The 14353-nt window shown below is 39.0% G+C and overlaps 1 protein-coding gene across 1 annotated transcript in view; it reads right to left on the reverse strand.

Moving 5' to 3' along the window:
- Nucleotides 1-14353, reverse strand: part of LOC307166907 (cytochrome P450 2G1-like) — a 40955-nt gene that overhangs the window by 17872 nt on the left and 8730 nt on the right. The window contains exons 5-6 of the mRNA XM_079885668.1: nt 7496-7672; nt 2542-2683 (exon numbers count right to left, since the gene is read on the reverse strand). Coding sequence (XP_079741794.1) covers nt 2542-2683; nt 7496-7672 — 319 coding nt within the window. The remainder of the gene's footprint in view (nt 1-2541; nt 2684-7495; nt 7673-14353) is intronic.

Consider the following 14353-nt stretch of genomic DNA (forward strand, 5'->3'; position numbering starts at 1 on the left):
TTAAAGATTACCATGGTAATTTTTTTTTTTTTTTTTATATTTACTTGCACAGATTAATTGTTCACCACAAGACTAGTAGTAATATGCGCTAACAAAGTAAATAGGGTTAATTTTGATTTCATGGGGACTTTAAAGGTAACACGGACCTTTTACATAGTTAGTCAGAGTCAAGCAGGTTGTGTTTCCGCTTATTTTCTCTATTTTCAATTCACCTCAACTGGGATTTCCTGTTGCCTTCATCTTATTATGCCTTTGATCGTGAGCGCGATCGCTAACAATTTGCTTTAACTTTTACGTCAATCTTTAGTGAATGACATATGTCTGCACCCCAGTCTGTTGCCATTCAGTCAGTCACTTTCGACGTTACGTTGATACTGATGTAATGGGGTCTCGCCTGGGAGCCCAATCACCTCCAAGTGGTAACAAAATGAGACAATGGACAATGGCCAGTGTGATTTGCATGCTGAGTCACACCCACCCAGACATACGGGTATAAATAGGACCGGCACACTCACTTCATTCATATTTTGATTCGGAGCCAAGCGGTTGATAAGCGATCGCTATTTTTTTATTTTTCTTCACAGAAGAGTGCAAATTTTCAAAGAAAGTTAAGAGAGCAAAACAGTAATTGTCATTGCTATTAGGAGTTCTCCTCCGAAAACAGCAATTGTTATTGCTACTGTTGGCTTTCCTCTCAGCTCGTCGTGGGTTCTACTCAGCTGGTGTGAAGCCGCATTCCAGCGATAGTTCAGCGCTCTGGGCAAAGAGAGCGCATAATTCGTCCCTGGGTGCTTAAGCTAAAAGAGCAATTTCCCTAAAAGAACAGCACTGGCGGTCGCCATCTTTTTCAAGATGTCTTTCCGTCCATGTGTTTCTCGATCGACCAGAAGGATGCGTACTTTCATGTCTCAATTCTCCTTTCGACACAGTCCCTTTCTTCGCTTTGCATTTGAGGGTCGAGCATATCAGTTCAAGGTCCTCCCCTTTGGGCTGTCCCTGTCTCCCCATGTCTTTACCAAAGTCAAACATGAACTGGTCCGGACGGACAACACTTCATCCATCAGGGTGAGAGCTCCCTTTGAGCCTCTAGAGTCAGTTGAGTTTAAAGTTCTGTCTTTAAAGACAGCGCTCCTGACTGCACTCGCTTCCTTCAAGAGGGTGGCGGACCCTCGCAAGTATTTTCGGTCAGCGTATCATGGATACAATTCAGACCGGCCTTGTCTAATGTCTTCCTGAGACCCTGGCTTGGATACGTGCCCAAAGTTCCCACCACTCCCTTCCGGGACCAGGTGGTGAACTTACAAGCAAAGCCCCCGGAGAAGGCAGACCCAGCCCTTGCGCACCCCGTTCGCGCACTGCGAGTTTACGTGGACCGCACTCAGAGCTTCAGAAGCTCAGAGCAGCACTTTGTCCGCTTTGGAGGTCAAGAGAAGGGAAAGGCTGTCTCCAAGCAGAGGTTGGCCCACTGGATAGTGGATGCTATTGCCTTGGCGTACCAGTCCCAAGGCGAGCCGTACCCCTAGGGGTGAGAGCTCACTCCACTCGGGGTGTTGCTTGCTTAATTATCCTGCTTTATTGCACTCTATTTCAAATGTCTATTTCTGATTTAATTACAATAATGACCCTTCATAGTTTTTTTCTGTCCCACCACAGTTTTGTAATAAACCTAAAAGGTCACTAAAATTGTGTTTTGAACCATTGCTTTGGCATAGCATCTGTCAATCGAACAGAAAACAAAATCGCGATGTAGCTTAGTGCGCTTGTCACACGGCAAAGGCTGTGATCTAATTAGGTTGTGGCTGGTTTCAGAGTGAAGCGCACTGTGTTCACACAAGAAGCTCATGAGTCGCATCTCAGTAAATGCTGCGAGCCTAATCACTGCATGTGCTGTGAGTTTATCGTACATTTTTGACTGCTCCTGTGTATCCAATTTAATTTGCTTACATTTTGTACTTGCATTTATTCTTGCAGTCAGTTGAGATAGTTTTCTTACAATATTCTTTGAGATCATAATTGAATTGTATTACATTGTTTAAACCCCAAATCTTACCTTAAAAGATTCTTCTTTAAAAATGATTATCTTATTTGTAACATACAATGTCATTGTAAAATGTAGTTTTAATATAGCTAGCTACTTTTTAATAGGAACTTGTAAAGTAGTTAACTACTTTTTCAATAGGGTAGTTTGACTGTATCTTAACTACTTTAACTTATGAGAAGCTTGTTGCTTGTCAAGCTACAGTTTCAAAATAGCTTCTCCAACACTGTCTGTTGTTGTAGTGACATTTACCCACCACTAAACATGACGTTAAACAAGACAAACTGTTACTGATCGCTTTACATGTCAGTCAGAATAAGTGGGTGGTCCCTGGCCAACTGAAGCAGCTAAAGAGCCCAGACCATGCTATCACTCAAAGTTCTGGCTATGCGAGGCTACAAAGTGTGGAATTTACATTACATTTTAAATTTCATTATAAGTATGAACTTGTGAATGACAGGTGCAACCCTACCCAGACAATAATTGTGTAACCTTTGTCTTACCCTGTATGTGGGGATGTTTGATCAACAGCATCAGGGCATATCTGAGAGTTGTGCTGGTGGTCTCCGTACCAGCTAAGAACAGATTTAAAACAGTCGCCATCAAGTTATCTTTGTGGAATTCTGTGTCATGATTGTCTTTTTCCTGTTGTACCACACAAAGAAACAGTAGAACAAAAATTATATGTAGGCTACAGTCTTTCAATGTACCGTTAACTTGTGCTGTACAGTTCTTCAATTTATTGTTCTCACACACACACACACACACACACACACACACACACACACACGCACATGCACACACGCATACATGCACACACACACATATACTGTATATATTTATTTATTTATACAACAGTTCGTTCTGGTTCTCGAATCTGAGAGAGCCTTTCCAGCCATATGATACTCTACCAGTATCACCAATTTAGCCATTTGTATCACTCCACTTGCAGCATTTCTCTCAGCGAGTGTCATGGTGGATGAGCAAACCCACCATAATTTTACAAATACTATTGTTGCTGTGTCTCAAAATGTAGTTTTAAGAGTTTATTAGGTGAGAATGTAGTTATTTAGACCTCAAATATGCGGCATATATATAAATATAGCTGTGTGACAGTTTGTCTAGACGTTGCCAGAGATGTGATCTCCAGGCCGTTAGTGGCCATTCAGCACTCATACCGTCAAGAACAGCTTTATTTCGACCAGTCCTTCGTGAATTTTCCGATTATGTAGATAGTGTTTAAACATAAGGAATAATTAATTTTGGGTATATCAAATGGGCAAACTTTGGTCTAATTGATCTATTACTTGTTCTAGAGAAAATGGATTTAGTTAAGGGCAAAGTTAATTTTAATAACTTTATATTTTTTAACTAAAAACCTGTACCTTAATTAGCGCTGCTTTTGTACTTTTAACTGTTTGCTTGTGTTTATTTCCTATTGTGTAAACTTCTTATACTTTTATAATGGCTAATATTTTTTATTTGAAAATTATTTTTCAATAAATAATATTATATGTAAATTTGGTGCCATCCCAGCCAACATGTCCATGTGGTCCCCATGTGTGTTTTTGATGGACTGTCACTTGGGCCCTGCTTGGGCAACCCAAATGTATGTTTGCCCGTAGGGACACATGATGGGTCCATAGTGGGCTCTCAGTGGGACCCATTTAGATGTTCATTATATGGGCTCACTTTGGTCGCAAATGGGTGCTAATAACGGGGCCGAGGTGGACTACACACAAAACCTTTTTGGGGCCCACATGGGTGATCACACTGGACCCACTAATGTCCCCATTAAGGTTTTATTGTGGGAACACAGTGGGTGAAAACTGGGCCCTATTATTTAATTTCTTTAAGGAGTCCAGTGAATACAAATACAAAATAAAAAACGACTGCCTTAAATTGGTCAACTGGCATTTAAGTTTATAAACTAATATTTATAATGTGCTAATAATGCGAGCATATTAATACTGTAAACTTATTTCATTTGAGTCCACTAAAAAAGTATTTCTTAAAGTCAGCGCACGTTTACGCGACAACGATGTGCTTAAATCTGAGAAGTTTTTCCTTTGAGTTTTCCACGTACAGACCGCGTACAGACATTGTCAAAACGATCCCCATTCACGCGAAAACAACTAAAAACACTGTATTCTGTGCCAGGCCATTAGATGGCGATGAAACACTATAGACTGAACACGTAATACGCACGTGCATGACGTCATCGTCTTCAGAGATTAGCTTGTTTGTTGTTTACATGGAGACTGCTTTCAGAAACTTGCACTTTGAAAACCGTTTTCAAAACTTTGCGTTTTCAGCCAAAACACTGTTGTCATGTAAACGAATGGCCAAAACACATAAAAAGTTGAATGTTTTAGTGTAAACATACCCTAAAATTAACTGAATTAAACAAAATCATTAAAACTAGATACATCAAATTAACTTAAATATCTCGCAAACAACTGCTAGCTAACAACAGGACACATGCACGTGCAACTAGAACTAGCTAATAGATTTTTGCTGCATCAACAACTACAGTCACCGCCTTTTAGATAAAGCAACATGCAGCATAACATCAATGTTTCTTGGTCTTCTCCTGGACTTAAGCAAAGGCTCTTTGTTTTTGCAAAGGCTCTTTGGACTTAAGCAAAGGCTCTTCAGCACAATGGTGACTCACAATACTCACACAACAGAAACCCTATAAATCCCTACAGAACATTAAACACTAACAGATCTCCACTATATCTTTATATGCAAAAACACAAAATAACAGTTAGTGATGAACATCTGCTGTTAACAAGCAGAATCACTGAAGGAAAGAGGAACAACAAGAACAAAAAAAAGAGAAGAGACAAGCAGAAACACAAGAACTACAACTACATCACAGCACAGCCAAACTCATCCGATTAATTTTCTCTTGCCATAACAATGTGCCTTGTACATTGTAAACATCAATATGTAAACATCGGTTAATTCTCAATAAGAGCGTCAGTAGGCGTATGACAGAAATAAAGTCAAACTGGTTAGTAATAAGTGTAATAATAAGGTGTACTGGCTGGAAGTCAGTTGTAGTTCTTGTGTTTCTGCTCATCTCTTTTTTTTCTGCTCTTGTTCCTATTTTCTTCAGAGATTCTGCTTTGTTGACAGCAGGTGTTCATCACTAACACTCATCATCACTAACATATTCACTTAATTATCTCACTGCAACGAGTCAATAGGTAACTGAAATTACTGGGAAAAACTTTTGCTGTCTGCGTTTCCTTTGCAGTCTAAAGTACTGAGAAGATTAGGCAAATTAGTCCGGTGACGTAGGACTGCGCATGACTCTCCAGTTCCCGCTGGATTTCGTCCACTGAAAATGAGCTTAATAAAGCCTGAACCTTGTCGTCTGTCTATCGGTCGTATTTTTTGGACCACTTGCTCCAACAACTCCATTGTTGATTCGAATAGCAAACCACTCTTAATGCACGCACCACAACAGACTTTTAAAAATGGTGGTTGAAATAAAATGCTGCATGTAGTCAACCAATCAAAATTCTGCGTGAATTCATCCAATCAGCATGTTCAGCGGCCAAGTCCCACCCCTGAAATTTCTTGTACTTTGAAAAAGTACTATCTTGCGAGCAGGGTCTTTCTAGCCACGTTTCCTCCGCAGGAACTTCCCCCAGGAACTAGGATCTTTGGATTGTACTCTGTGTGTTTCGACCACAGGGACCAGGGTCTAAATGAAGTTCCTGGTAAACATTTCCCCCTCAGAAAGTCCCTGTTAGCAAGGTAGTACTTTTTCATCACCAATACTTTTTCATCAATTTTGCAGGTTTTCCCACTTACAAAGCATGTAGAAGTCTGTCATTTTTTCATAGGTACACTTCAACTGTGAGTGACGGAATCTAAAACAAAAATCCAGAAAATCACATTGTATGATTTTTAAGTAATTAATTTGCATTTTATTGCATGACATAAGTATTTGATACATCAGAAAAGCAGAACTTAATTTTTGGTACAGAAACCTTTGTTTGCAATTACAGAGATCATATGTTTCCTGTAGTTCTTGACCAGGTTTGCACACACTGCAGCAGGGATTTTGGCCCACTCCTCCATACAGACCTTCTCCAGATCCTTCAAGTTTCGGGGCTGTCGCTGGGCAATACGGACTTTCAGCTCCCCCCAAAGATTTTCTATTGGGTTCCGGTCTGGAGACTGGCTAGGCCACTCCAGGACCTTGAGATGCTTCTTACGGAGCCACTCCTTAGTTGCCCTGGCTCTGTGTTTCGGGTCGTTGTCATGCTGGAAGACCCAGCCACGACCCATCTTCAATGCTCTTACTGAGGGAAGGAGGATGTTGGCTCGCGATACATGGCCCCATCCATCCTCCCCTCAATACGGTGCAGTCGTCCTGTCCCCTTTGCAGAAAAGCATCCCCAAAGAATGATGTTTCCACCTCCATGCTTCACGGTTGGGATGGTGTTCTTGGGGTTGTACTCATCCTTCTTCTTCCTCCAAACACAGCGAGTGGAGTTTAGACCAAAAAGCTCTATTTTTGTCTCATCAGACCACATGACCTTCTCCCATTCCTTCTCTGGATCATCCAGATGGTCATTGGCAAACTTCAGACGGGCCTGGACATGCGCTGGCTTGAGCAGGGGGACCTTGCGTGTGCTGCAGGATTTTAATCCATGACGGCGTAGTGTGTTACTAATGGTTTTCTTTGAGACTGTGGTCCCGCTCTCTTCAGGTCATTGACCAGGTCCTGCCGTGTAGTTCTGGGCTGATCCCTAACCTTCCTCGTGATCATTGATGCCCCACGAGGTGAGATCTTGCATGGTGCCCCAGACCGAGGGAGATTGACCGTCATCTTGAACTTCTTCCATTTTCTAATAATTGCACCAACAGTTGTTGCCCTCTCACCAAGCTGCTTGCCTATTGTCCTGTAGCCCATCCCAGCCTTGTGCAGGTCTACAATTTTATCCCTGATGTCCTTACATAGCTCTCTGGTCTTGGCCATTGTGGAGAGATTGGAGTCTGTTTGATTGAGTGTGTGGACAGGTGTCTTTTATACAGGTAACGAGTTCAAACAGGTGCAGTTAAAACAGGTAATGAGTGGAGAACAGGAGGGCTTCTTAAAGAAAAACTAACAGGTCTGTGAGAGCCGGAAATCCTTCTGGTTGGTAGGTGCTCAAATACTTATGTCATGCAATAAAATGCAAATTAATTATTTAAAAATCATACAATGTGATTTTCTGGATTTTTGTTATAGATTCCGTCTCTCACAGTTGAAGTGTACCTAAGAAAAAGTGTACCTGATAAAAATTGCAGACCTCTACATGCTTTGTAAGTAGGAAAACCTGCAAAATCGGCAGTGTATCAAATACTTGTTCTCCTCACTGTATATACATATATTCACACAGAAAAAAAGACAATGACAAAAACTGATATAAAATCATTGTAAACATTACATACCTGATTGAATCTGTTAAGGAAGCAGTCAATAAAATCCTTTGGGTCATTGAAGTCTAAATTCTGCTCATGCTCCTTAACCTTATTCATAATGAAGGATCTGATGTCGTCTATCTCTCTTAACATGGTGTTATGTCTCCCTGGCAAGTGCTCCATTAGTCGAGGGAAGATGTTGCACAGCTGTTGAGAAAATTGAGTTGTAATACATTTTTAAAAATGTATTTACACTACAGTCTGTGTCTCTTATTTGACTCTCCTTATTTTAGGTATTGTAAGATACACTGTAAGTTTTACAGTAAAATACTGGCAACACTGTTGCCAGTAATTTACTGTTAATTGTACAGTTCTTTACTGTAATCTACAGTATGTTACTGTAATGCACTAAATTAAAACTCGAGTTAACTCATTTCACTTGCAGAAACCGACTGCCTTAAATTGACCAACTGTCATTTAAATTCATTAACTAAAATGTATAATGCGTTAATAATGTGAGCAATGTATTACTGTGAACTTATTTCATTTGAGGCCACTAAAAAAACTATTGTACATAAAAATATTTCATCTGGAGCAGCAACTACACAGTTAAATAAAGCAGTCTGTTAAATAATACAACATGCAGCATATCATCAATGTTTGTAGACCTTCTCCTGGACTGAAGCACAGGCTCTACTCTTCAGCACAATGGTGACCCAAAAAAAAAAAATTTAACAGTAAACTACTGGCAACAGTGTTGCCAGTATATACCTGTTTTATAACTTACAGTTTATTACTGTTAAAATACATTCAGTGGGTGTGTCATTTCATCTTACACTGTTAACCCTTTCAACCCCACAGGAAAATCCACTCTACAAAGAGTAAAAGTAACATTGAGACAATAGCCGCGTTTTCATTACCCTTCAAATTGCGCAAATTGAAATTGCTAATTGAAAATACGCTCAATGGAAACACGTCAATTTCGCAAAAACTCCCATTTATCGCAAAAAAGTTTTTACGCTCGCATGAGGTGGTTTTTCAGGCAATTCGAAAAATAAATATTTTGCAAAACTGCAATGGAAACAGTTTTTGCGCATTTACAGGTCACCTGACTTAGAAGGCGCGGTGTGTTTGGACAGAATACGAGACAGCGTTCTTTATTGAATTCATAAAAGACAAAAGAATGACAGAAATACTGGATTCTAAACCTCAAATTAATGCCACAATCAAGACCTCGGAGCAGAAATGAGTGAGAAAAACCCAGAAACACTTCATATGTGCCGCTCACAGGGTCTTTCCATTAATGCTTGGATAACACGCCTACGTTTCCTTCCATTAATAATAATAATGGCCAGTGCGGTGGCTGTGATATATATATAAACTTGCCAACGTCCGTTGCCATGATTTTTGGAATGACTTATCGCGAGAGGAAAGAAAAAATTACGTTTTAGTTGCATAACATCGGTTAATGGAAACGCCGTCATTTCGCAATAGTTTTTTATCGATATTTAGAAAAAAAATGCGCAAATCTTTAATGGAAACGCGGCTAGTGTTGCAGTGAGATAATTAAGGGAATATGTAAGTGATTGTTGAGCATTAGTGATGAACACCTGCTGTTAACCCTCTGGGGTCGGCAAACGCGCACGCGCGTTTTGCTGGATTTTCTTCACATAGTAGCAAAATAAACTTAAATTACTCCGTCATTTATGGTCATACAGAAAAAAGAAATATAAAAAAAGAATGTGTCCACTTACATTCAAATCAAAACATTGTGCTTTTGTAAAATAAATAAAATAAACAGGGTGTGCTTTCTGCCTCCCCGTCGCGGTGAACTTTTTTTTCTTGAGCATGTCTATAAACTGAAACAAAACTCAGCGAATACTTGTCACACATTTATGAGCCATATACCTTTATAAACATTTAAGTGTGTACTTTTAAATGATCGGATTTAAACTGAAAACAAATATTCTCTGTTTAAGTAATTTGTATAAAACCAACAAGATGTCCAGTATCTCAAACACTTGCTCATTATTTTTAATTTGACCACGCCCACGCGCGCAAAAGAGATTCACATGCAAATCTCCACATGGAACGCGAACTACCTCAAAAACAAAGCACAAAAAAACTTCACAAGTCTCTGCTTTTCGTCGAGTTTGAAAGACGCGCCGTGAGCTTACATTGGATTTACCTCAGAAGAAGAAGAACGCGAAAGATGTAAGGTAAGAAATTCTTACTTATTAGTTTATGTTATTGTTGCATAAACTTCACATTGCAGTTGTACTGTTGCTAGATATATGGTGAATATTATAATATTTAGACCCATGTTAACTGTTACTGTGTTTGTGGATATCTGCTCAAATGTAGATATGTATAATATGGTAACCATAATGTTTAATATTTTGGAGCATGCTGTGCGTTTGAATGTTTCATATTTTGGAGCGCGATCGCGTTTGAAAAGCAAAACGCACCAAACATTAGGCTTCATGTTTTTACTATTATCTCATTTCATATCATCATAACGAATGGAAACATTTGAAGTAACATATGATAATCAATATATTTTTATCTAGCGTAGTTGTTACTGAAGTCTTTTGGAAGATTTATAGGCTGCTATAGGTTATTGTTATTATTATTTTATGCAGCTAGCTTATGCCTACAAGGCACAACAAACCTGGTGTTCATTATATTATATATTGTTGGAAACATTTGTGTGTGTGTGTGTGTGTGTGTGTGTGTGTGTGTGTGTGTGTGTATTCTTTGAATTTTAAAAAGCAATTTTAACCAGAAAAATCTAAAATGTATTCCCAAAATCGTGCAGGCCTATAGCTTCTCTTGATATCAGTATGTTCACTTTTTTTTTCTTTCAGGACCCAGATGCAACTGAGTCCTGCTGACTTCAACATTCACATGAGTCTCTGTACATGAACATGGTAAAGTGAAAATCAAACACCTTGGAAATGAAAGGTATGTACAATGTTTTTAGGAATGGCACAAAGGTCTCTGTCTTTGGATCATTGTTTTCAATAGTGTGCTTTTTGTCATTTGTTGTGTATCTTTGGATTATGTTGTGTTGTAAATAAATCCAAACAATCAAAAAGCCATTCTTTTTTTAAATCTCCTCATTCTTTGTGCAAGGTTGCTCAGAATGGCAGGGCCTGATAGCTCCTAATAGGGCCGTTAGGGAGGGTCTTTGTCTTTCTCATGTGTGAAAGGCTTACATATTAATGAGGTGATCCGCCCCTTCGCATAAAGCTTTATCACACAAAACACGTCTTACAGTTTTTAAATCAATATATTGTCTTCTCTGAATGAGCAGTCAGGATGATTTTCACATAGTTTTGGAGCAAATATTCTAGGCTACGTGATACAATTTTCAAAAGTCTTGTGAATAAATAATCAGTAGGGGTTTCATGGCCTTGTTTCAGTGAGAATTTTTTTTGTATTTTCACAAACCACGCATAAACGTCATTATCTCAAAACTACAAACTTTTACACACATGCTGCTGACATATTATTGTAGCAGAGTTTGTGCTGAATACAGTGTAATCAGACTTTAGCCATGAAAATGTCACAAGTAACAGAAATAAGCACAAATGTCAGAGCATGTCAGAACACCTCCAGGCCCAGAAAACAGCTCAGACCCCAGAGGGTTAAATCACCTTTCTTTCCCATTCTGACATTCAGTTTGGAGTTCAGGAGATTGTCTTGACCAGGACCACACCCCTAAATGCATTGAAGCAACTGCCATGTGATTGGTTGATTAGATAATTGCATTAATGAGAAATTTCTAATGAAGTGGATAACCTGTTGAACACAGATGGACTATTTAGCCTGGATGAATTGATCTCACATTATAATGACCAATTGCAGAATATAGTGGATGTTGTTGCGCCTGTGAGAGCTCGGACTGTTTCCTTAATAACTCAAATCATACATTCTTCCCTTAATCAGTCCCTCCAGTTTTTCGCGATTCCGCGATCGCTGAATACAACGCAAAATCAACAAATTGTCGCATTTTTTTGCGATCCTGCATAATTCCTAATTTAACCGCAAAATAATCACAAAAATGAAAAATACCTCACAAAACATTAAATTATAATCACCCAATTGAAATATCTCTAGTTTAATTAAAGTTTCAATGCATTTTTACGTGGATACAGATGTTGCGGGGAAAGGGGAAACTCCTTTTCCTCGATTTACTGAAGCCTGTAATGTAAAACGCATTTAAACCACAATCGCCGTCCCCGTGCAACAGGGCCACACCGGGCGGCACGTCACCATGGTTACAGATGGCAAAGAGATGCATTTTTCCTTCCTTTCCAAGTACAGGGATGCAAACAGCGCGCTTTTCGGCGCCTCCCGCTTTTTTTTGGGTGACAAATTCATCTGAAGCCTATTTCATAGCTTAATGTGAGGGACAGAAGTCAATCATTAAAGTTTACGAAAACTCGTTTTCCCTCCTTTGCGGCTGTCAATCATTCTCCATTCAGTATTCAAACAGCGCGCGCGCCTCGTCCGGTTACAGCAGCATACATGCACGGTAAAACTCTCTCCAATATGATATTCACATTATAATGCTTGATCTGTAGAGAAAAGGCTGTGTATTTGCATAAAATCACTTTATTTTGTTGGAGTTTGTTGCTGTTTTTAAACGACTCGCGCTACCGTGTGCCTGTTAGATCACACACATCACAAGGACTCGGTATCACACGCACAATAACTGGAATTTAAAACTGTGAAGAAACAAATGATCAATAAACTGTTGGACAGATAGACACTAGGATTTGTGCGCTCGACATTTCTTCGCTTTGTGCCGTGAACTTATAAATGCGCACTTGTGCAGCGCTGCACACTGTGACTCCATGTTGCTTTGAGCACATCATTCTGCGCCCGCGATGCGCATACGCGCTTTGTGCGCTCTGTTTTGAAGCGTTTCATATTTTCATGGTTTTGCGCACTGAAAGATTATTAAAAGCCTATATTTTTGTATACCTAGCCTGCACAATACATTTAAAATAAGCATAATTTAATTGTATGTTATTTCTGTGTAGTGTAGTGTAGGCTATATAAATATACACACTTCTGAATTCTTGACATTCATATATAAGTATAAAATTGTGAAATGTATGATTGCCTGATTGAATTTCAGTATATTTTCCTGCTTTTTTGTCCTTCGCCAATCACATGCCTGATTACTACACCTGCTGTTAATATTTACATAGGTCAGGTAAAAAAAATTGCCCATAGGTTGTTTCAAAAGTTTTTCATTTGATGAGAATTTGATTAGACCAAAATAAACAAGTTTTATGCATTTTGTTTGTGATTTGTGTCATGTATGACTATTGTGCATCTGACATAATACTATTATTGTAAATGTGATGTCCTAATTATAAAATATAAAAATCGCAAATTTTTTCGCAAATTTCTGGAAATTACCACCACAAAATCAGTCATTTTGATCGCAAAAATCACACAAAAAAATCGCGAAATCCTGGAGGGACTGCTTAATACTGCACTGTAAAATCCAACAGTGATTCTAACTAACATTTTTTAGTTAACTTTACTTAATGTCTTACCTTAATTGTAAAAATCTAGTAATCTGTACTATTCACATACTATACTTTGTTTACTAAGAAAACCCAAGTTAAGATTAATTGATTAGTTGCATTCACTCATTTCCCAAAGTCATCTTGAATGTTGAAAATTGAATACAACTGAAAAATTTGAGAGAACATCACATAAGATGACTTCATAAATTGATGTTGATTTTCCTAAAAATGTTTTTAGTCACCATTATGGCGATAAGTGATACCTTTGGATGGGCACTTGGAACTTCATTTATACTATTGTTATTCTCTTCCCATTGACGCAGTGATTGCAACAAGAAATCAGTTATTCGGTTTAAAGGAAGAAAAGTAATATATATATATATATATATATATATATATATATATATATATATATATATATATACAGTGAGGAAAATAAAAAAGTAAAGTATTTGAACACCCTGCTATTTTGCAAGTTCTCCCACTTAGAAATCATGGAGGGGTCTGAAATTGTCATCGTAGGTGCATGTCCACTGTGAGAGACATAATCTAAAAAAAAAATCCAGAAATCACAATGTATGATTTTTTAACTATTTATTTGTATGATACAGCTGCAAATAAGTATTTGAACACCTGAGAAAATCAATGTTAATATTTGGTACAGTAGCCTTTGTTTGCAATTACAGAGGTCAAACGTTTCCTGTAGTTTTTCACCAGGTTTGCACACACTGCAGGAGGGATTTTGGCCCACTCCTCCACACAGATTCCCTCCAAAGATTCTCTATTGGGTTTAGGTCTGGAGACTGGCTAGGCCACGCCAGAACCTTGATATGCTTCTTACAGAGCCACTCCTTGGTTATCCTGGCTGTGTGTTTCGGGTCATTGTCATGTTGGAAGACCCAGCCTCGACCCATCTTCAATGCTCTAACTGAGGGAAGGAGGTTGTTCCCCAAAATCTCGCAATACATGGCCCCGGTCATCCTCTCCTTAATACAGTGCAGTCGCCCTGTCCCATGTGCAGAAAAACACCCCCAAAGCATGATGCTACCACCCCCATGCTTCACAGTAGGGATGGTGTTCTTGGGATGGTACTCATCATTCTTCTTCCTCCAAACACGTTTAGTGGAATTATGACCAAAAAAGTTCTATTTTGGTCTCATCTGACCACATGACTTTCTCCCATGACTCCTCTGGATCATCCAAATGGTCATTGGCAAACTTAAGACGGGCCTTGACATGTGCTGGTTTAAGCAGGGGAACCTTCCGTGCCATGCATGATTTCAAACCATGACGTCTTAGTGTATTACCAACAGTAACCTTGGAAACAGTGGTCCCAGCT

The sequence above is a fragment of the Squalius cephalus genome, assembly GCF_949319135.1.
Source record: "Squalius cephalus genome assembly, chromosome: 11".
Taxonomy (NCBI): domain Eukaryota; kingdom Metazoa; phylum Chordata; class Actinopteri; order Cypriniformes; family Leuciscidae; genus Squalius; species Squalius cephalus.